The 24220-nt window shown below is 45.5% G+C and overlaps 1 protein-coding gene and 1 pseudogene across 2 annotated transcripts in view; both read left to right on the top strand.

Moving 5' to 3' along the window:
- The first annotated feature begins 2569 nt into the window (after positions 1 to 2569).
- UBE2G2 (ubiquitin conjugating enzyme E2 G2) overlaps positions 2570 to 24220 on the top strand; it is a 50287-nt gene continuing 28636 nt past the window's right edge. The window contains exon 1 of one of the 2 annotated variants that reach the window (XM_053564979.1): positions 2570 to 2699. In XM_053564979.1, coding sequence (XP_053420954.1) covers positions 2657 to 2699 — 43 coding nt within the window. In that variant the 5' untranslated portion in view covers positions 2570 to 2656. The remainder of the gene's footprint in view (positions 2700 to 24220) is intronic. The other variant, XM_053564980.1, reaches the window with a different exon arrangement.
- LOC128567625 (cdc42 effector protein 3-like) lies at positions 16436 to 17311 on the top strand (annotated as a pseudogene).

Consider the following 24220-nt stretch of genomic DNA (forward strand, 5'->3'; position numbering starts at 1 on the left):
AGTTGCCATTGTTGTTTGGCAGGCTTGGTGTATGTGGCTGGCGCCCTAGCTGCTGAGCTATGAGGTGCTGGGCCTGAAATAATAATTGAAGAACAGTGCTCTGCAATGAGTAAGAAAATGATGTCTAGGGCAGCACCTGTGGCCCAGTGGGTAGGGCGCCGGCCCCATATACCCAGGGTGGCAGGTTTGAACCCAGCTTCGGTGGAACTGCAACAAAAATAGCCAGGCGTTGTGGTGGGCACTTATAGTCCCAGCTACTTGGGAGGCTGAGGCAACAAAATAGCCTCAGCCCAGGAGTTGGAGGTTGCTGTGAGCTGTGTGATGCCATGGCACTCTACCGAGGGCAATAAAGTGAGACTCTGTCTCTACAAAAAAAAAAAAAAAAAAGGAAAAGAAAACGATGTCTGGAAAAGATTGGTGCAATGAAGAAAATAAGCAACTGATGAGCCATTTTTGAGCCTCACCTTGTTTGAGTACCCTAGTGTCATCACAGCTCACAGCAACCTCACATTCCCAGGCTCAAGTGATTGCCCCACCTCAGCCTCCCTAATAGCTGGGACTATGCCTTGCTAATTTTCCTATTTTTAGTAGAGACAGGATCTCGCCCTTGCTCAGGCTGGTCTCTAGGGAGATAAGGGATCCTCCTGCCTCATCCTTCCAAGACTGCTAGGATTACAGGCATGAGCCACTGAGCCCAACCGGCAATAATGCTTTTATGACTCACATTTCTTATAACTAGAAAAAGAGGAGCTGTTTTTCCTTAGTGGGCACTGACTGGTTTGGGAATGTGGGATGCAGTATGATAATGCAGAGGGTAGCTCTTTGGACGGGGAAGGAAACTCCATGAGTATTTCACAAATTAATTACTCTTTTTTTTTTTTTTGGCCAGGGCAGGTTTGAACCCGCCACCTCCGATATATGGGGCTAGCGTCCTACTCCTTTTGAGCCACAGGCACCGCCCCAAATCAATTACTCTTTAAAACTCTCAAAGGACCATATCATTTTTATAAAACTGTGGTCATTTGAAAAAATTAATTTTGAGCTGGGTGCAGTGGCTCACACCTGTAATCCTAGCATTCTGGGAGGCCAAGGCAGGCGGATTACCCTGAGCTCACAGGTTCTAGGCCAGCCTGAGCAAGAGCGAGTCCCTTCTCTAAAAATAGCTTGTGTGTAGTGAGCGCCTGTAGTCTCAACTACTGGGGAGGCTGAGGCAAGAGGATTGCTTGAGCCCAAGAGTTGGAGGTTGCTGTGAGCTATGACGCCATTGCACTCTACCAAGGGTGTCAGAGACTGCAAAAAAAAAAAAGGAATTTTGTAATTATTTTAGAAAATTTTCCTACAATGTGCTTACTTGTGAGGTATGTATTGTTAAATTTCATTAAATTTGCTGGATACTCAGTGAGACCATGTCATGTCCAAGTACTGAGGCTGCACCCAGGAACAAATCAGAATTAGACAAAGACCTCTTGCTGTTATGGAATATGTTTTCTGGTTAGAGGAGGCAGATAACGTTCACGAGTTAATTAAGCTCAGATAATGGAAACAAAAATGAAAAAAGTAAAACTAAAAGATAATAAATAGTATGCCAGCGAATTCTATAGCATAGTTTGTAGGGTAAGTGTTGTGGAGAAGAATAAAAGTGATGTACAGGGTGGAGGCCACGATGAAGAGGTAGTATTTGAGCAAAGACTGAAAAGGGTTGGGGGAGAAGCGACCTGGGAGAAGAGTGTGTCGGGCTCTGAGCCAGACCCGGCAAAGGCCACTATCGGACTGGGCACTCCTCTGAGTAAAATGGGGAGGAGAGGAGGCGTTGTTAATATGAACGGACACATTTTTTAAATGGATGGTGGGCAAGGTTGGAGAGCGCAGAGGGGGAGAAAACGGCGAATTAAGTGTCGAGAACTGCTCTCTGGTCAAAGGGCCTGGGTGTCAGCCCAGGAACGTAGTCATTGTCTTTGAGGGCAGCGGATGCTCAAGACGCGGGCCAGCCCGGGGAGCGCCCACTGTGGCCAGCACAGGACTGGCTCCCTCCGGCTGTACAGCGCCCCTCGGCGGGGGCGATGAAGACCGGGAGTCCCTCCGCAGGGCAGGCAGTCAAGAGGAAAGCACCGCGGGCGGGGGTCTCCCCGCAGCCCCTTCTCCCCTGGTCACCGACGAGAAGGTTCTGGAACTCGAACTCCAGCTGAGCCGCACCAATAGGGAGTGAAAGCGCCACGGTCTCCAACCTTGTCACTTTTCAAACCAGCAACCTAGGCAAGAGCGGTCGGAGGCGGGGACTGTGGGCTTGCAGCTGCCGTCTCGGGTCCGGCGCAGCGCGCAGCCTCCTTCTACGTGCCCGCCCAGGGGCAGTGGGCGGACACAATCGGCGGGCGCAAAGCCTCCACAAGACGCGGGCCCTGAGTGGAGTTGCTGGGACCGCGCCAACCCCTCAGAGCGAATAAGAGCTGGGCCCGAGCTCAGAGCCGGGAACGCAGCCTTAGCTTCGCTCCTGTTGTCAGCACGCCGTGGCGACGGCGCATGCGCACACGCGCCGCCGCGCCACGCCCCGGAGGCACATCTGTGCGCGCGGCGGCGACCCGGAAGCGGTCCCCGGCGTCGGGGCGGGAGGGACGAGCGCTGATGAGTCGAGGCTGGTGTGCGCAGCTGTTGCCAGGCCATGGCGGGGACGGCGCTCAAGAGGCTGATGGCCGAGTACAAACGTGAGTTTGTAAGGCCCGAGGCAACTCTCCCGCGTCCATGCTCGGTCCTGCGGGGCTCAGAGCTCGGAGCCTGGCGCGGTGTGATGTCCGCGTAGCGCCCGGACGTGGAGCCGGCCCGCGGCGCGGCCTACCTGCGGGCTCGCGTTCGGGCCGCGGCCCTGCCTGCGTGTTTCAGTTCGGGGGCCAGTGGGTTGGTTCCGGCCGGCTGGAAGTCATAATTCGGAGCCCTCTGTTGGAAGTGTGAACTGTAACGAGAAACCCTCAAGAAAAAAAGACAATGCTAGTACTGTGTTATTTGGAGTACTTAAATGGTTAATCTTTGAGGGTTTTTGTATTCTTTGTGGGTTTTTTCTTGATTGTTTTTGTCATTTAGAGGACTCCGAATTCTGGCCTGTGAACTTGCAGTGCGAGGTAGGGGAGAAAAACCTAAACACCGGGAGAGGGAGTGTTTGCTTTAAAGGGAAAAGCTCATTGTGATGAGATTGAGGTGAAAGGTCAGAATTTGGTTTTGTCTCTAACTAGGGAACAGGGCTTTTGAACAGTGCCACTCGTAGTGTTCAGAAAACCTCCTTACTGTTTTCCTAGCCGGTATTCGTTTTTATTATCTGTGGAAAGCAAAGGGAAAAATGAGAACCAAGGAACACTTAGCATTCTATCCTTTTATTATGAATTCTCACTTGGAAGAGTTGCTGTGAGAAGTTTTGGGATGCCCTTGCATTTGAAAGTGCTGGAAACCTGATTGGTGGAGACAAGGTGGTAAACTTACCTGGACAATGCCTCTTTGACCTTGGCTTCCTCTTAACCTCTTAGTTTCCTCATGTGCGAAGATTGAAGTTGATACTGTGGGCGAAGTGTTTAGCAAGCTGCCCAATACATAACACTCAATAAAGTTAGCTGCTATTTTTGTCCTGATTAGATTGAAAATAGTTTTGGAAGAAAGTTAAAAATAAGCTAAAATAGTTACATAAATAAAATAAGCTAAAATATATTAAAAGTAAGGGCGGTGCCTATGGCTCAAAGGAGTAAAGCACCGGCCCCATATGCTGGAGGTGGTGGGTTCAAACCCAGCCCCAGACAAAAAAAAAAAGAAAAACTGCAATAAAAGAATCGAAAAAATATATATATATATTATATATATATATATAAAAAGTAGGTGGCAAATACACAGCTCCGTTACCTAAACTGTATTGGTGACACTGCACAGCAAGAGTTGATGCTTGGCTTGAACAAACCAAAGCCTTGCAAATACAGGCTCATTGAAACACAGCTGCCCTTCTCTCAGTATCTACAGGGCATTGGCATCAAGACTCCCCCATGGATACTGGTATGTTTACATGTAACCTAGGTACATCCTCCCCATCCTTTAAACCATCTCTAGGTTACTTACAATTCCTAATACAGTGTAAATGCCACTATACTAGCTATACTGTACTTTTTTACTTGTATTATTTTTTATCGTTGCATTATCATTTTTTATTTCTTTCTGAATTATTTTTGATCTAAGGTTGGTTGAATCCATGGATACAGAATCTGTGGATACGGAGGGCCTACTATAAATGTTCAAATAATGCTTGCTACCTACCATTCTCTAAAGCAGGAGCATACAGACGTGTCTCTTTTTACTGTGCTTCACTTTGTGGCACTTCGCACATACTGTGCTTTTTGTTTTATTTTTTATTTAGTTATTTATTTTTTAGATAGTGTCTCACTTTGTTAGATTACCATGGCGCCATAGCTCACAGCAACCTCCAACTCTCACCTCCAGTGATTCTCTTGCCTCAGCCTCCCAAGTAACTGGGACTACAGGTGCCCACCACAGCGCCCAGCTATTCTTTAGAGATGAGGTCTCGCTCTGGCTCAGGCTGGTCTTGAACCTGTGAGCTCAGGCAGTCCACCTGCCTCAGCCTCCCAGAGTGCTAGTATTATAGGCGTGAGCCACCTTGCCCAGCCCAATGCTGGGCTTTTTTACAAATCAAAGGTTTGTGGCAGCCCTGTGTAGATAAATCTAGTGGCATTATTTTCCCAACAGCATGTACTTCGTGTCTCTGTTTCACATTTTGGTAGTTCTGGCAACATCGCAAATTTTATTATATCTGTCATGGTGCTCTGAGACCAGTAGTCTTTGATGTTACTGTTGTGATTGTTTTGGGGTGCCAGAAACTTTGCTCACATAAGACGGTGAACTTAATTGATAAATGAGTGTGTTCTGACTACTTTGCTGACCTGTCATTTCCCCAACTCTCTCCTTCATCTCAGGCCTGCCTATTCCCTGAGACACAACAGTATTGAAATTAACCCAAGCAATGGGCTCTTAGTATTTCAAGTGAGAGGAAGAATTACATGCCACTTTAAATCAAAAGCTAGAAATGAGTCAGCTTTGTGAGGAAGGCCTGCTGAAAGCTGAGGTAGGCTTCTTACACAAGTCAGCCAAGTTGTGAATGCAAGGAAATGTTCTTGAAGAAAATTAAAGGTGCTACCACAGAGAATACATGAATAATAAGAAAGGGACACACATACGTTATTGCAGATGTAGAGAAAGTTTGAGTAGTCTGGACAGATCAAACCAGTCACAACATTCCCTTAAGCCAAAGCCTAATCCAGAGCAAGTCCCCAACTCTCTTTAATTTTGTGAAGACTGAGGCATATGAGGAAGCTGGAGAAGAAAAGTTGGAACCTGGCAGAGGTAGGTTCATAAGCTTGAGGGAAAGAAGCCATCTCTATAACAAAGTGCAAGGTGAGGCAACAGATGCTAATACGATACCTGCAGCAAGTTACTCTGAAGATCATCGGTGAAGGTGGCTATATGCAACCACAGATTTCCATGTAAGCAGAACAGCCTTTTACAGTACCAGAAGAGGCCATTCAGGACTTTTGTATCTAGAGAAGAGAAGTCAATGCCCAGCTTCAAAGTACAGGCTGATGCTCTTGGTAGGTGATAATACAGTTGATGACTATAAGTTGAAGCCTGTGCACATTTATTACTCTGAAAGTCCTAGGGCCCTTAAGACTTATGCTGTTATAAATCTCTGTTTGTGCTCTAGAAATGGAACAACAAAGTCTTGTTGACAGCACATCTATTTACAGCATAGTAAAATAATCAGTTTACTGAATATTTTAAGTCCACTGTTGAGAAATTTGTTTTTTTTTTGTTGTTGTTGTTTTTGTTTTTTTGAGACAGAGTCTCACTATGTTGCCCTTGGTAGAGTGCTGTGGAGTCACAGCTCACAGCAACCTCAAACTCTTGGGTTTAAGCAGTCTCTTGTCTCAGACTCCAAAGTAGCTGGGACTACAGGCGCCCGCCACAACACCCAGCTATTTTTTTGTTGCAGTTATCATTTAGCTGGCCCGGGGTGGGTTCAAACCCACAGGCTGGCTATATGTGGCTGGCACCCTACCTACTGAGCTATGGGTGCCGCCTGATAAATTTTTTTCTAAGTATTATTGCTGGCCAGGTGTGGTGGCTCATAGCTGCAATCCTAGTACTCTGGGAGGCTGAGGCAAGTGGATTGCTTGCAAGAGTGAGACCCCATCTCTACTAAAAATAGAAAAAACTAGTCAGGCATGATGGTGTGTGCCTGTAGTCCTAGCTACTGGGAGGCTGAGGCAGGAAAATCACTTAAGCCCAGGAATTTGAGCTTGCTCTGAGCCATGATGCTGCCACCACACTCATGCCTAGGGCAACAGAGTGAGACTCTTGTCTCCAAAAAAAAAAAAAAAATTAGTGCTCATTGACAATGCACTAGTCACCCAAGGGGTCTAATGGAGATGTTTAAGGAAATGAGAGTTTTTATGCTGTTAACACAACATCCATTCTGTAGCCCGTGGATCAAGGAGTAATTTTGATTTTCAAGTCTTATTATTTAAGAGAGAACATTTTGTAAGGCTAGTGATTTCTCTGATGGATCTAGACAAAGTAAATTGAAAACCTTCTGGAGAGGATTTACTGTAGGGCATTTGTGATTCGTGGGAGTAGGTCAGAATATCAGCATTAGTAGGGGCTTGGAAGTGGGTGATTTTAACTCTTATGGATGACTTAGAGGGGTTCAAGGCTCACTGGAATAAGTAGCTGCAGATGTGGTAGAAACAGCAAGAGAAGTGGAGTCTGCGGATGGGGCCAAACTGCTGCAATCTCAGGATATAATTTTCAACAGTTGAGGAATTGCTTCTTATGGGTGGGCAAAGATTACATTTTTGAGGTGGGTTTTACTCTTGGTGAAGATACTATGAACATCGTTGATAACAACGAATTTAGAACATTCTGTAAACTTAGTTATAGAACTAAGCAGTGGCAGGGATTGAGTCCAATTTTAAAAGAAGTTCTAAAGTTCTACTGAAGATGAAATGCTACCCTGTTTTCCCGAAAATAAGACATCCTCCGAAAATAAGACCTACTCACAGGAAAGATAAGACGTCCCCTGAAAATAAGACATAGGGCATCTTTGGGAGCACACCTTAATATAAGACACTGTCTTATTTTTGGGGAAACAGGGTATTAAACAGCATTGCATGTTACAGAGGAATCTTGTGAAAGGAAGAGTCAGTTGGTGTGGCAAACTTCTTGAAGTCTTAAATTTCAAGAAATTTGGTGGGCGTAGTGGCTCAAGCCTTTTATCTCAGCTTTTTTTTTTTGAGACAGAGTCTCACTATGTTGCCCTCGGTAGTGCCATGGTGTCACAGCTCACAGCAACCTCAAACTCTTGGGCTTAGGTGATTCTCTTGCCTTAGCCTCCCAAGTAGTTGGGACTACAGCAGCCCGCCACAATGCCCAGCTATTTTTTTGTTGCAGTTGTTTAGTTGGCCCCGGTCGGGTTCGAACCCGCCACCCTCAGTGTACGTGGCTGGCGTCATCTGTGTACTGTGCCACATTCGCTGAGCCTCATCTCAGCTTTTGGGAGGCCAAGGCAGAAGGATTGCTTCAGACCAAGAGTTTGAGGGTATCAGGGGCTACGATTGTGCCACTGCCACACCACCCTGCAGGAGCCACCACCCTGATCAGTCAGCAGCCATCAGTATAGAGGTGAGACCCTCCACCAATGATTATGACTTGCTGAGGTCTCAGTAAAATGTTACCATAATTTTGGCAAATAATTTTTTTTTTTTTTTGCAGTTTTTGGCCGTGGCTAGGTTTGAACCCACCACCTCCGGCATATGGGGCTGGCGCCTTACTCCTTTGAGCCACAGGCGCCACCCACAGATAATTTTTTAAAGTATATTGTGTTTTTAGAGATAATGCTATTGAGCACTTACTGGACTATAGCATGGTATAAATATATACTGGAAAACCAGAAAGTTCATGTGACTTGCTTTATCATGATACTTGCTTTATGGTGATGGTCTGGAATCACCCTGTGCCAGCTCTGAGGGGTACCCGTATGTTTATGAGGTATACCACCTGTATGTTTATGCACTTAAGAGAGACAGTATCGGGAGGTGGTTCACCCTTGGCAACCTAAATAACAGAGAAGCTTTCTAAAAATAAAAAACTTATTCAGGAATGAGCAGGGTATTTGCATATCTGGAAAATGCAGGCTGTGACAGGTCATGGGCGTATTTAGGGAGGTACAGGAAGGCAGGGTATTTTTAATTACTTTTTAAATTAATTAAATTGGGGGGAGACAGTCTCACTCTGTCACCCAGGCTAAACTGCTATGGGATCAGCCTAGCTCACTACAACCTCAAATTCCTGGGTTTAAGCTATCCTGCCTCAGCCTCCCAAGTAGCTGGGACTACAGGCATCTGCCACGATGTCCAGCTGAGAAGGCTAGGTATTTTAAGTAAAATGATGAGGGTATATAAGTAGTTTTAAAATAATCCTTGACTATAAAATAAGTGCCAAGGGTGGCATCAGTCTAGGGTTGATCAGGCAGGTGCTGGGCAGAAGTCCTCATAGAAGCATCTTTGCACAAGGCTGTGGTTTTGGCAGCCTTTGGGATAGTCTCTGTTATCAACTAATTGTGTTCTTTCACGGCCTTGCTTACTTTCAGTTGTCAGGGTTTGGCAGGTGTATCTCCATCTTGATGTTGGCAGCTTTCAGTCTCTGAGCAGAGTCCTAGATGTGGGGGCTCCTACCTTTGTCTCCCATAAAACCTGGCTGGTGGGTCAGACCTGTGGACACCTATCAGTTTTGGTATCCTGGTCTGTTTCAGGTTTTTTTTAAGCCTTGTTTCTAGACCGCGAGCAGGTATATTCTCATTTTTATAGAGAAGGAAACTATTAAGCCCCTTCATAGGATGTTAAGTTCTGGCTGCTGCTTCAGGCCAGTCTTTGCTTTCTTCAACTTGTATTTCCTAAGGATATTTGCATCAGTAAAGTTTTTTTTCCTTGTTTTACTATCTTTTCTAAAGCTTCATCCATTATTAAAACCATATTGTCAATTATTGCAGTAATAAAATCTAAATAATGGGTGAAGTTGTATCACGAAGTGTATTTTGTGTTTTTATAGGTTAACGTGTATTTTAGAGTACTCTAAAGATGTCTCCCTAAGATCTCAGTGCCCTGGTTATGCAAACATCAGTACTGCTTGGAGGGACTTTGGAAATGTAATTAAGGTTACTAATCAGCTGACTTTAAGAGAGGGAGATCATTGGGGTGGATCTAATCATCCCATGAGGCCCAAAAGCAGGATGTGAAGGTAGGAGAGGGGGTCAGAGAGATTTCAGGTGTGACAAGGATGTCACCTTGCCACAGTCGGCTATGAAGATAGAAGAAGGGCTAAAGAAGTCAGATTGCATCAGAAAGTTGAGAACGGCCAGAGCCACAGTCCTGCAGCCACATGGAACTAAGTTCTGCCAAACAACCTCAATGAGCTTGAAGCAGCAACACCTGCTAACCCTTTGATTTTGGCCTTGTGAGCCTCAGAGAGCTAGCTAGTCCAGGCTGTGCTCAGACTTCTGACACATGGAAACCATAAGATCATCAATGGTTATGGTTTAAGCCACTGAGTTTGTGGTAATTTGTTGCAGCAGCGATAGGATGGATTCTACACTAGTTTTTTTTTTTGTAGAGACAGAGTCTCACTTTATGGCCCTTGGTAGAGTGCCATGGCATCACACAGCTCACAGCAACCTCCAACTCCTGGGCTTAAGTGATTCTCTTGCCTCAGCCTCCCGAGTAGCTGGGACTACAGGCGCCCGCCACAATGCCCAGCTATTTTTTGGTTGCAGTTCAGCCAGGGCTGGGTTTGAACCCGCCACCCTCGGTATATGGGGCCGGAGCCTTACCGACTGAGCCACAGGCGCCGCCCTACACTAGTTTTTAAAGGGGATTTTCCTCTGTATTTTAGTAATGTGATGAAATTCCAGTCAGTATTTATTTATTTATTTATTTAAGACAGAGTCTCACTCTGTTGCCCTGGGTAAAGTGCCGTGGTATTGTAGCTTACAGCTTCAAACTCCTGGGCTGAAGCCATCCTCTTGCCACCTCCTGACTAGCTGGGACTTCAGGTGCCCGCCACAACTCCTGGCTAGTTTTTCTGTTTTTAGTAGAGAAGGGGTCTTTGGTTCAGGCTGGTTTCAAACTCCCGAGCTCAGGCAGTGAGCTTGGCTTCCCAGAGTGCTGGGATTACAGGTGTGAGCCACTGTGCCCGGCCAACCAGAGTGCTGGGATTGTAGGTGTGCACTACCACGCCTGGCCAACCAGTCAGTGTTTCTTGTCTTGTCTTTTCACTAGTTTGTCCTCCTGATGTATTTTAAAGGTAGACTTTACAGAAGCCACTTCCGTTTAGAACATGGTTATTCACACACACTTTATTTTATTGGTGAAATTATAGAACAGAAATTTAGAGGTGGCAGGACCTTGAGTATGATTCTGTTCAGGGCCCCCAATTTTATAGATTTTGCAGGTAAATGAGTAACAGGCAAAATGATTTGCCTGGGTTCAAACAACTGGGAAAAAAGGAGAACCAGTAAAGAACCCCAATTAATTTTTTTTTTGTAGAGACAGAGTTTCACTTTATTGCCCTCTGTAGAGTGCCGTGGCATCACACAGCTCACAGCAACCTCCAACTCCTGGGCTTAGGTGATTCTCCTGCCTCAGCCTCCCGAGTAGGTGGGACTACATGCGCCCGCCACAACGCCCGGCTATTTTTTTTTTTTTTGTTGCAGTTTGGCCGGGGCTGGGTTTGAATCCGCCACCCTCGGCATATGGGGCCGGCGCCCTGCTCACTGAGCCACAGGTGCCACCCCCAATTTTATTTTTTAATCATTTGGGATTCATTGAGGGTACAAAGAATTAGGTTATGCTGATTGTATTTGTTAGGTAAACTCCCTCTTAAAATTGTGTCCAAACTCTCTTGGTGTTTTATTTTTACATGTCATCCAGCCTTTCCCAGGAGTGGACCAGGTGAGCGTGTCCTGGGGCTATCATTTGTGTGCCACCCTGGCGATTTAATGCAACAGAAATTTATTTTCTCACAACTCTGGAGGCTAGAGTCTGAAACCAGGGTGTTGGCAGGACTGTTCTCCATCTGAGGGTTCTAGGGAGAAGCCTGCCTTGCCTATTCCAGCTTCTGGTGGCTGCTGGCAGTCCTTGGTGTTCTGTGGAGGTCACTGGTTTGTGGTACCATAACTCAGCCTCTGCATCCATCTTCACCTGGCCAACTTCCCTCTGTGTGTATTGGTGTACAAATTTCCCTCTTTTTATTTTATTGGGGAAATCAGTCATAGAACAGCTGAAATTCAGAGGTGGTAGGAGTAGAAACCTAGAGGCTGGACACAGTGGCATGTACTTGTAATGCCGGCACTTTGGGAGGCTAACATGGGAGGATTGCTTGAGCCCAGAAGTTCCAGGCTTCCATGAGTTACCATGGCCCTACTGTACTCCAGCCTGGGTGGACGGAGGAAGACCTTGTCTCTTTTTAAAAAATTGGATCAAGTAATGACTTGAGAAGTCCCCATTCTACAGTCATTGGTTTAGGAACCACTGGATTGGTGTGATCTATTTTCAACTTTATTACATCTGCAAAGACCCCATCTCCAAATAAGGTCATATGCACAGATTCTGGTTGGATGTGAATTGTGAGGGGACGCTATTTAACCTAGCACAGTATGTAATGAGAGCTTGAAACCAAAGTGTCTCGAAGTCTTCCCCACTGTTGTTGCTCCTTCAGCTTCATTCTTCCAGTTATTTGGGCTAAAAACTTGAGAATGTCCTTGACACCTCACTTTCTTTGATATCCACATGTGATCTGTTACCCTCTCTGTAAATTATGTGCCAGCCTACTACTCCATGCTCACTCTGGTCACTGTCAGCTCTGGCCTAGCTTCCTGCTGCCTCCTGTTCTCCACACAGCAGAGAGTTCATGCTGTTTTTCTCAGGACCCTCTGAGACCACAAACTCTGGGACCTCACAGTGGCCAGTAAGGCTCTCATGCTTTGCCCTGGCATCACATCCTCTCTAGTCTTAGGGTCGTCCCCTAACCCTGGGTGTGATGACAGTTCTCTTCCCAGGCTGGCTTCATTCCTGCACCTGTGCTCTTCAGGGAGCAGCCCTCCCTTAGCTGCCAGACTCACTCTGTCCTTCCTGTGACTATCTGCTTTCCCTGTAATTGCCTCTTTTTAGTTAAAAAAAAATTTTTTTATTGTGAAGTATACTGTAAAAGTACATAAAAGGTGTATGTTCAGATTAATAACAAAATAAGTATGTCCATTTGAATATTAGCTGTAATTTAATATTCTTTTTTAGTAACTTAGAATTCTTTGTGCTTCTGCCACTATCATCAGAAGTTACTGTTCTTCTGAATTTTGTATAAATCATTTTTTTAGACCGTGAGCAGGTATTTTCTCATTTTTATAGAGAAGGAAACTTTATCGCCCTCCATAGAGTGCTATTGCGTCACAGCTCACAGCAACCCACCTTTTGGGCTTAGGCGATTCTCTTGCCTCAGCCTCCTGAGTAGCTGTGACTACAGGCGCCTGCCACAAAGCCTGGCTTGGGCGACAGCTTGAGACTCTGTCTCAAAAAAACAAAAAAAAGATGGGAGGGCGGCACTTGTGGCTCAGTGAGTAGGGCACCGACCCATATACTGAGGGTTCAATCCCGGCCCCAGCCAAACTGCAACAACAACAAAAAACAAATAGCTGGGTGTTGTGGCGGACACCTGTAATCCCAGCTACTCGGGAGGGTGAGGCAAGAGAATCGCCTAAGCCCAAGAGCTGGAGGTTGCTGTGAGCTGTGCAGCACTCTACTGAGGGGGACAAAGTGAGACTCTGTCTAAAAAAAAAAAAAAAAAAAAAAAAGATGGGATCTTGCTCTGTCTCAGGCTGGTCTGGAACTCCTGAGCTCAAGCAATCCACCCACCTTGGCCTCTTAGAGTGCTAGGTTTATAGGTGTGAACCATGGCACACAGCGACGTCACTGTTTAGAATAATTTGAAGCCAGGGTTGTCAAACCTCTTGGCTTCTCTGGGCCACACTGGAAGAAGAGGTATCTTGAGCCACACATTAAATAGCACAAACTATAACAAAAGCTGATGAGCAAAAAAAAAACAAGTCTCTGCATAACATAATATCTGCTACCACAGGTAAGCCCAAAAGTCCTCATATAATAATCCTAATTAAGCAGCAGCTCATCCAGAGAGTTTTTTTAAACACTGAACAGGTCCCAGATTTGCAGGCACTAATACAGAAAATGTACATATCTAAGTATTGATGTTTTTCTTAGAGTCAAGAGTCTTACTTTGTCGCCCTCGGTAGAGTGCTGTGCCATCACAGCTCACAGCAACCTCCAGCTCTTGGGTTTAAGTGACTCTCTTGCCTCAGCCTCCCAAGTAGCTGGGACTATAGGCGCCCACCACAACGCCCGGCTATTTTTTGTTGCAGTCAGTTGTCATTGTTTTTTTTTTTTTTTTTTTTTTTTTTTGGCCAGGGCTGGGTTTGAACCCGCCACCTCCAGCATATGGGACCGGTGCCCTACTCCTTGAGCCACAGGTGCCGCCCCATCATTGTTGTTTTTTAGTTGTCCCAGGCCGGGTTCAAACCTATCAGCTTTGGTGTATGTGGCTGGTGCCGTACGTTAACTACTGTGCTACAGCCACCAAGCCAAAAAATATTTTTTATTATACAAGCAAAAGAAGGCTTGGTGCCTGTAGCTCAGTGAATAGGGCGCTGGCCACATACACTGAGGCTGGCAGGTTTGAACCTGGTCCTGGCCTGCAAATAACAATAACAACTGCAACCAAAAAAAAAACAACAACAAAAAACAGCCAGGTGTTGTGGTGGTCGCCTGTAGTACCAGTTACTTGGGATGCTGAGGCAAGAAAATTGCCTAAGCCCAAGAGTTAGAGGTTGCTGTGAGCTAGGACACCACGGCACTCTACCGAAGGCAACATAGTCAGACTGTCTCAAATAATAATAACAATAATAAAAGCAAAAGGAAAGTGGGCAACATAAAACTAGTGGGATATGTGACATGTCTGAGAAACTAATGCATCAGTACCTGGTTCGATGGAAGTAGCTACAATTCTCAGTTCTCAAGGTGCTCATCAGATGTTTTGGTTCTAATTTTACTCTTAAGGTACTTCATTCAGGAAAGTAGTTGCTCGAAAATGTGGGTGCTGCCAAAGAGCGAAGATAAGAATAAGATGTGATTGCCAAGTGAGGGACATTTGTCTCTGGGGAATTCTAGTAAAGAGGCTCAGCGCCTGTGGCTCAAGCAGCTAAGGTGTCAGCCACATACACCTAAGTTGATGGGTTCAAATCCAGCCCGGGCCTGCCAAACAACAATGAGGGCTGCAACCAAAAAATAGCCGGGCAGGGCGGCCTCTGTGGCTCAAAGGAGTAGGGCGCTGGCCCCATATGCTGGAGGTGGGGGGTTCAAACCCAGCCCCAGCCAAAAACTGCAAAAAAAAAAAAAAAAAAAAAAGCCAGGCATTATGGCAGGCACCTGTAGTCCCAGCTACTTGGGAGGCTGAGGTAAAAGAATAACTTGAGCCTAGGAGTTGGAGGTTGCTGTGAGCTGTGATGCTACAGCACTCTACCTAGGGCCACATAGTCAGACTCTGTCTTGAAAAGAAAAAAAGAATTCTAGTTAAGAGACATGAGCAAATTGTTTTTTTCAAATTGAATGTCAGGGCTTGGTGCCTGTAGCTTACCTCGACGCCGGCCACATACACCGAGGCTGGCGGGTTCGAACTTGGCCTGGGCCTGCCAAACAACAGTGACAACTACAACCAAAAAACAGCCAGGCATTGTGGCGGGTGCCTGTATTCCCAGCTACTTGGGAGGCTGAGCCAAGAGAATCACTTAAGCCCAAGCGTTGGAGGTTGTTGTGAGCTCTGACACCACAGCATCATTCTAGGGGTGACCCAGTGAGACTCTGTCTCAAAAAAAAAAAAAAAATTTGATGTTAGATTGCAGCTCTATTCATTCCATTTGAAAACTGGCAGGTAACATATTTATGTCAACTGAAATGGAGTTACAGATACACCAAAATATTATTTTCCCAGAAAAAAATTATTATTTTTTTTGAGACAGTGTTACTCTGTCACCCTTGGCAGAGTGCGGTGGCGTCACAGCTCACAGCAACCTCAAACTCCTGGGCTCATGAGATTCTCTTGTCTCAGCCTCCCAAGCAGCTGGGACAATAGGTTCCCGCACAACTCCCAGCTTTTTTTTTTGTTGTTGTAGTTGTCATTGTTGTTCAGCAGGTCTGGGCCAGGTTCAAACCCGCCACCCCTGGTGCATGTGACTGGTGCCCCAGCCACTGAGCTAAGGGGGGGCTTGAGCCCATTTTCTCAGAAATTTTAAAATCTGTTTTCAAATTCTTGTATCAAATCAAAAAGCAAGGCTGCATGTTTTTTGCTGTTTACAGGACTGTGTTTAGCCAACGTTTAGGGTGGAAATGCATAAAACTGTTTGCCCTAATTTGAGCTTGCCATAATTTCAGTTTAATTTGGAAGCTGTTACAGTTTAAAACTTGGTATTAATAAGTAGATCTTCACCTTGAAGCTGCATATTTGACTCATTTAAGTGAGTGGTTAAATTCACTAAAAATGGTGAATCTGGAAGCCATAAGTCTAACGATCTCATTTAATTATTATTACTTCTTTAAAGATGCTAGTTAGACACTTTTCTTATCTCTGCTTTTTTCATGTAATATGTCCCAGAGTTCATTCTACACTAATACATAGAGATATTTATACCTGCAAAGTCCTCCATTGGTAAATATATCATAATTTGGTCCCCTACTGAGAGACATTTGGGTCTATCCCAGTTTCTTGCTATTACAAATAATACTGAAGTAAATGGCCCTATGCAAATGTCTCTCTTATTTTTACCAGTGTAACTGTGGGATAGATCCCTAGGAATGGGATTGCTGGGTCTATGGTTAAATTTCATTTTGTTTTTTAACAATTAGCATTCTCAAGGAATCAGTGGCCAGGAGTGTTCTTTGAAAATTTCTCTGATAGGAGTCTCACTCACGGAGGTCAGAGAGGGCAGGAGCATGGTGGTGGGGCCCAAGCAGGGGGGCCATCCTGGGGTGCCTTCTCCTCGAAGTGGATGACGCTGTGAGCAGCGCTGTGGCCGACCTGGCTAGATCTGCGCGCGCCTGTGGGAGGCTTTGGGGCAGCGTCTGGGATTCTCCTTGTGGAAGGGGCTGGATGATGTAACCAACTGTCTGGGAAGCCCCACTTGGCTGTAACCACAGGAAAGTCTTTTAGACCCCATCTCATTGCAGAGCCAATTCTGAAGCCACTTGAGAAAAATTATGTGATGGTTCCTATCAAACAGGATTTTTCAGAAACATATATAACAACTGTGAAGAAAGTGGCCCCTTTTTCCCTCTTGTGAAACAGATAATTCTCAAATTCCAAGATGCCAGCCAAGACCCCAACTTATCTGAAAGTGGCCAATAACAAGAAAGGAAAGAAATTTAAACTGAGGGACATTTTGTCTCCTAATATGATCAGTCCTCCCCTTGGAAACTTTCACCACACCATTCACATCGGCAAAGAAGGCTAGCTCGATGTTTTTGGAGATATTTCTTTCCTTCAGGGGAACTATGAGCTTTTACCTGGGAACCAGGAGAAAGCATGCATGGGCCAGTTCCCTGGACATAACGAGTTCTTCCAGGCCAACAGCACTTCAGACTGTGTGTTCTCAGAAACGCCCTCTCCAGTACTCAGAAATGCCATCTCCCTCCTGACCATCGGAGAGTCCCAAGCTCTCATGCTGCCTTTATTGTCACTGATGATGTTTAGTTCTAAACAGGAGTCCTTCAGGCCTGCAAAGCTACCCAAGCTTAGCTGTGAGCCCGTCATGGAGGAGAAAGCTCAGGAGAAGAGCAGTCTGCTGGAGAGAGGGAGAGTCCTCCAAGGAGACACCCTATGGGGCTCCAGTGGTTCTGCCTCTTCAGTCCAGCCAGGGCAGGGACAGCCATGCCTCCAGCCTGTCAGAACTACTGCGACTGGCCTGCACAGGACATGTTTGACCATCCTGCCCCGTGTGAGCTGGTCAAGGGAAAGACTAAGTCAGAGGAGTCGCTCTCTGATCTCACAGGGTCCCTCTTCTCCCTGCAGCTCGACTTTGGGCCCCCACTTTTGGATTAGGTGCTGAATGACCTGGATAAAAATAAGTAACAGGGGTGGTGCCTGTGGCTCAGTGAGTAGGGCGCTGGCCCCATATACCGAGGGTGGCGGGTTTAAACCCAGCCCCAGCCAAATTGCAATTTAAAAACAATAGCTGGGTGTTGTGCCAGGCGCCTGTGGTCCCAGCTACTTGGGAGGCTGAGGCAGGAGAATCGCCTAAGCCCAAGAGCTGGAGGTTGCTGTGAGCTATGACACCACAGCACTCTACCAAGGGCGACAAAGTGAGACTCTGTCTCTAAAAAAAAAAAAAAAACCCACAAAAAAAAATAATAATAAGTAACAGGATGCCAGCTCTTCTCTGATAAAAAGCATCAGACAACAACAAAAATGAAGCTAGAGTAACCATAGTTGCACAGTTGAAAGAAGGGCTTTGTGGACTGTTTGCAGTTGTGTGATGGGTTTTCTAAAATAATGTTCGTACAAAATATTTTATTTACGGGCGGCACCTGTGGCTCAGTGAGTAGGGCGCCAGCCCCATATACCAAGGGTGGCCGGTTCGAGCCTGGCCCGGCCCAAACTGCAACAATAACAACAACAAAAAAGGCAAAAATTTTTTTTTGCCTGTTTGCACAAACAGTTCAGAAAAAAATAAAACCGCCCTGGCAAAAAGAGGAAGTGAGTCAGAACCCATTTTCGGCAGATCAGCTCACTTTTGGTTGTTTGCAGACACGTAAGAAAGCTGGGTTGGTCGGGATTAGCACTGGCTATGAAGGGCTGGACCCGTCACATTAAGGTACTTTACAGAACTTCACGACACTCCCATGCTTTCTGAGCAAGAGGAGGTCAAAATTTATTTAACACTGAGGCCTTTTTTCTAGACTCTTTTCTATCTTAATGGTTTGGGCTCACCAGGGGGAATTCTTCAGTGTTAAAGCTTTTCTCTGTTTTCACATTTGAACAACTTTGTGGGTTTGGGGAATTTTCTTGTAGTTCTTATGTATCCCTATGTGTTTTATCTATATCACAAAATTTTGACTGTCTGCTACATGCTGGTAAGACACAAGCAAAGTATTACTGTAACTAAGTTATTTTTAAAGTTAAAATATATTTTTACGTGCCTTTGGCTTTTTATTGCAGTCTGTATTTTATAGATAATAAGATGTGGTCATTTGACTTGTTTTCCTTTGGGGTTCCATTGTAAGCTGTGTATGTGTGTGTTTGGAAAAGTGTATTCATACATAGCTTTATATATTTTTTCTTCATCTGTTATCATCCTTCTAACAGCAGCCAATAATGGATTATAAAGCATAAAGGCACAGTTTACTTCTGATGCTTCTGCAGAGACTGTGGGCTACACCATGTAATGTTCTTTGGAAATGGGTTTTAGCACAGTACATACTTGAATTACATAGGTACTTCATACAACACAATAAAGAGCAAATGTTTAAAAAAAGAAAAAATTTCTCTGATACTAAGTTCTGTCTCATTTTTGCACTTGTTTTTACCAGTGGACATATGAAACTGTGGTTTTGCCTGTATGTTGTAGAAGAAAGTGCCTTAGTGGAAGCGCCCCCTCGATGCCCTCAGCTTGCTGCAGCTCTTTGCGGACTGTGGAGGGCTGTGGAGCCTCCTGGAAGGGAGCAAGCAGGTCCTGACTGCAGTTGCACTCTTTCCCTCTCCCTGAGGGGGTGTCACAGGACGTCCCTGAGGGGAACTCCAAATGAAGAACAGCCAGCTCTTTTTGGCACAAGCTCCTCCTCTAGGTCCCACAACAGCCCTTAGTGGAACACCTCTGTGTTTTGTTCTTAGGCACCTACTGTGTTTTCCACTAACATTGCATTTTCTCTACCCCTGCCCATTTAACAGTTTAAAAACCATCTGCCTAAACCTGCTACTTTTTTTCTTATAATTAGGTGATTTGACTTTAGACACAAAAGCAGGACTAGATTTCAGATGATTGGGTGTATAAAGCCTGACAATTGGGTTCTTTGGTTATTTCTCTCAGTCTGCTCCCTGTGAAGAGATACAAAGGGAGACTGCCTAGGTGTGTCCTGTGAAATCCAGGGTCTTAGCCTTCGTGACACTTGACCTCCTTCACCTTTGATGCCTCCCTCTTTGAAGGCACTTGGCTTCTGGCGTCAGCACTCTGGTTTGTCCTACTTTGCTGTCTTGCTGTCTCTCTTTCCCCCTTCTCAGCACACTTTGGTGCTGGTGCTTGGCTATCTGCTGGACCTTTGCTTGTTTCTGGGTCCGGGTTTCCCAACATGTTATTGGCATTGTCTGTGAAATAATTTGCGTAGGTGGGATGTTGAGCATTACTGGCTTTTTCCTACTACATGGCAGGAGCACTCTCCAGTAACTGTGGATGCCGAAAAATAGTGTCCTGTATTTCCATATGTTTCCCAGGAAATACTGCTTTAGAGGGGCCCAGCCAGTCCCTAGGGGTTACGTATATTTGATGTAAATAACTTTCAGATTTATACCTCCAATGTTAATCTTTCCCTTGAGCTTCAGACTCATTTCTCCAGCCACCTGCCTTTCATCTTTGTTTTGTCTATATGCTGGACATCTCCACCTTGATATATGTGTAAATCAGAACTCATGGTTTGCCCTCTAACCTGTTCCTTCCCCTTTCATCCTCGTGTATCATTGTTTGTTTACTCAGTTTTTTGGGTCACAAACCTGGAACCATTCTTGTTTCTCCTCACAGACCACAACCACTCTGTCAGCAAGCCTGCCATCCACCTGCAGAGGACACCACTGTCTTCCTGCCTGTACAGCTGCTCTGGCCCAAGCCACCATCTTCCCTGCCTGGAGTATGGCAGCATAACTTTTTTTGGCCGGGGCTGTGTTTGAACCCACCACCTCTGGTATATGGGGCTGGCGCCCTACTCCTTTGAGCCACAGGCGCTGCCCTGGGAGCATAACTGTTCATTAGCTTGAAACATAACTGATGAAAAGTGCAGGGAGACACACGTTCACCTCAGTGTGTTGTCACAGAGGACATCACCTTCCAGTTCCAGAGAAACCAGCATTGTGTTTCTACTGCAAAGGTAGTGCCGCCCTTACTTACAGGAGCATTGCTTTCTTGCTACTCTTTGTTTTTTTGCAAAAGCAAAAAACATGCATTCCTTAAAAATGCATTTTTAAGGTAGTGTTTCCTGGGCACTAGCACTCTGGGAGACCAAGGGGGGAGGATCACTTGAGTTCATGAGTTCAAGGCCAGCCTGAGCAAGAATGAGACCTTGTCTCTACTAAAAAGAGAAAAACTATCTGTGGATTAGTGGCATAGTACCATCTACTCAGGAGGCTAAGGCCAGGAGTTCAAGGTTGCTGTGAGCTAGACTGATACCATGGCACTCTAGTCTGGGCAACAGAGTCAGACTCTGTCTAAAAAACAAAGATAATGTTGCTTGTTGTTTTTGTTTTGTTTTGAGACAAGCTCTCACTCTGGTATCTGGGCTAGAGTATAGTGGTGTCATCATAGCTCATAGCAGCCTCCAACCCTTGGGCTCAAACAATGATCCTGCCTCAGCTCCTGAGTAGCTGAGACTATAGGCACATGTTGCCATGTCTGGCTAATTAAAAAAATTTTTTTTGTAGAGATGGGTTCTCAGTATGTTGCTCGGGGTGGTCTCAAACTCTAGGGCTCAAGTAATCCTCCCACCTAGGCCTCCTAAAGTGCTAGGATTGTAGGTGGGCCTATAATTGGACTATCTATAGGCCCATTGTACAGGGCCTATTTTTGCACTGTGTATAAGTGTTACTATGTACTGTGTATTGTTTTAAGTCTGGCTTCTATTATACATTATATTATGTGTAGCTGTGGTCATTTGTTTTCCTTTTTGTTCCTTTTTATGAACACCACATGTATTTATCCTTTCTTTTTTTGTTGTTGTTGTTGCAGTTTGGCCAGGGCTGGGTTTGAACCTGCCACCCTCGGTATATGGGGCTGGCCCCCTACCCACTGAGCCACAGGCACCGTAGGTGTTTGAGTGGTCTCCATTTTTCTAGCTGTTACAGATGATGCTCATGTGAAGTGTCTGGGCATATGAGTGTTCAGTGTTGTCATTGAAGAGTGACTTCTCAGGGAAATTGCTGGGACAGAGCACATAACACCAGAGTTTTCCAGAGGTTTCCCTATATATACTCCACCAGCAGAAGTGTTTCTGTCCTTCATATGTGTGCAGACACTTCCTATGGATGGTATTCTAAACTTTGGTTATTAGGTTATTCTGGTGGTTGTAATAGTGTCTCATTGTGGGTTCAGCTCACATTTCCCTGTGATTAATGAATCAGACTGAGCACTGTGTTGTGTGTTTATGGGCCATCTAGATTTTGTGTGTGTGTGGGGGGATCTCTTGCACATTTTTCTTCTGGGTTGTTTATATTTAAAAAATTGATTTGTGGGCGGCGCCTGTGGCTCAAGAAGTAGGGCGCTGGTCCCATATGCCGGAGGTGGCGGGTTCAAACCTAGCCCTGGCCAAAAACCACAAAAAAAAAAAAAAAATTGATTTGTAAGGCATTCTTCAGAAGTTCTTTTTTTTTTTTTTAGAGACAAAGTCTCACTTTGTCACCCTTGGTAGAGTGCTGTCGTGTCACAGCTCACAGCAACCATCAACTCCCGGGCTTAGGCAATTCTCTTGCCTCAGCCTCCTGAATAGCTGGGACTACAGGTGCCCACCACAATGCCTGGGTATTTTTGTTGCAGTTCCACCGAGGCTGGGTTTGAACCCTCCACCCTGGGTATATGGGGCCAACGCCCTACCCACAGAGCCACAGGCGCTGCCCTAGACCTCATTTTCTTATTCATTGCAGAGCACTGTGTTCTTCAATTATTATTTTCAGGCCCGGCGCCTCGTAGCTCAGCGGCTTGTCTTGCCTCAGCCTTCTGAGTGGCTGGGACCACAGGTGCCCGCCACAATGCCCGGCTATTTTTTTGTTGCATTTGTCATTGTTTAGCAGGCCCTGGCTGGGTTTCAATCCACCAGCCCTGGTGTATATAGCTGGCGCCCTAGCTGCTGAGCTATAGGCACTGAGTCTCTTCAGAAATTCTTTAACCTATTGTTGGTTATATCTGTTGCAAATATCTTCCTCCCTGGAGCTTATCTTTTCATCCTCTTAAAGATATCTTTTGACGTTAAAATTATAAATTTAATTAATTAATTTATTTTTATTTATTTATTTATTTATTTGCAGTTTTTTTTTGTCCGGGGCTAGGTTTGAACCCGCCTCCTCTGGCATATGGGGCCAGCGCCCTACCCCTTTGTGCCACAGGTGTTGCCCTTAATTTATTTTTTTTGTTTATTTTGAGATAGCGTTTCATTCGCCTTGGGTAGCGTGCCATGGTGTCCTAGCTCACAGCAGCCTCAAACTTTTGGGCTCAAGAGATCCTCTTTCCTCAGCCTCCCGAATAGTTGAGACTACAGGTGTCCACTACAATGCCCAGCTAGTTTTTCTGTTTTTAGTAGAGACAGGGGTCTGCTCTTACTCTTGAAGTCTTGAGCTCAAGCGATACACCTGCTTTGGTTTCCCAGAGTTCTTAGGATTACAGGTGTGAGTCACTGTGCCTGGCCAGAATTTGAAATTCTAATGTTCCTTTTTTTTTTTTTGCAGTTTTTTGGCCGGGGCTGGGTTTGAACCTGCCACCTCCAATATATGGGGCCAGTGCCCCACTCCTTTGAGCCACAGGCACCACCCAATTTTAATGTTCTTAATTCCATCAGACTTTTGATAGTGCTTTTTGGTTATTAACTTTATTTATTTATTTTATTTTGAGACAGTCTCACTGTGTCGCCCTCAGGAGAGTTCGGTGATGTCACAGCTCACAGCAACCTCAGGCTTTTGGGCTTAGCGATTCTCTTGCCTCAGACTTCCCAGTAGCTGGGACTACAGGCACCTGACACAACGCTGGGCTGTTTTTTTGTTGTAGTTGTCATTGTTTTTAGCAGGCCTGGTCCGGGTTCGAACCCACCATCCGTGGTGCATATGGCTGGCACCCTAACCATGGAACACAGGTGTCAAGCCAATTAATTTTATTGATAGATCTATTTAAGAAGTCTTATACTAATAGCATGAAGATATTCTCCAATATTATCCTCTAAGATTTTATTGTTTTATATTTCTTTTTTTTTGTAGAGACAGAGTCTCACTTTATGGCCCTCGGTAGAGTGCCGTGGCCTCACACAGCTCACAGCAACCTCCAACTCCTGGGCTTAAGCGATTGTCTTGCCTCAGCCTCCCGAGTAGCTGGGACTACAGGCGCTCGCCACAGCGCCCGGCTATTTTTTGGTTGCAGTTTGGCCGGGGCCGGGTTTGAACCCACCACCCTCGGTATATGGGGCCGGCGCCTTACCGACTGAGCCACAGGCGCCGCCCTCTTTTTTTTTTTTTTTTTTTGAAGACGGAGTCTCACTTTGTAGCCCTGGGTAGAGTGCTATGTTGTCATAGTTCACAGCAACCTCAAATTCTTAGGCTCAAGTGTTTCTCTTGTCTCAGCCTCCTGAGTAGCTAGAACTACAGGTGCCCACCCACCACAATGCCCGGTTATTTTTTGGAGATGGAGTCTTACTCTTCCTCAGGCTGGTCTGGAACTTGTGAGCTCAGACTGTCTACCTGCCTTGGCCCCCAACGTGCTGGGATTGCAGGTGTGAGCCACCGTACCTGGCTTACTGTTTTATATTTCATAAAACCACAGAGATTGGGCTCTGACAGGTGCACAGTATTGTGGAGCCTCGGTCATAGCCATGACATAGGACATTTCCATTGCCTGGAAAAGCTGCCTTGGCCCTTTTGCAGTACCTTCCTATTCTCCCAGGCTCCTGGCAATGTTTGATTTGCTTTTCCTAGAGTGTCATGTAAGTAGAAACTTGGTATTAGGCTTCTTTCACTTAGTATAATGCTTTGGAGAATCATGTGTGTTGTTGCACATAGCCATAGTTCCTTTTTATCACTGTGTAATATTCCATTGTAGTGATAGGCCACACTTTTACCCGGT

Source organism: Nycticebus coucang, chromosome 16 (genome assembly GCF_027406575.1).
Source record: "Nycticebus coucang isolate mNycCou1 chromosome 16, mNycCou1.pri, whole genome shotgun sequence".
NCBI lineage: Eukaryota > Metazoa > Chordata > Mammalia > Primates > Lorisidae > Nycticebus > Nycticebus coucang.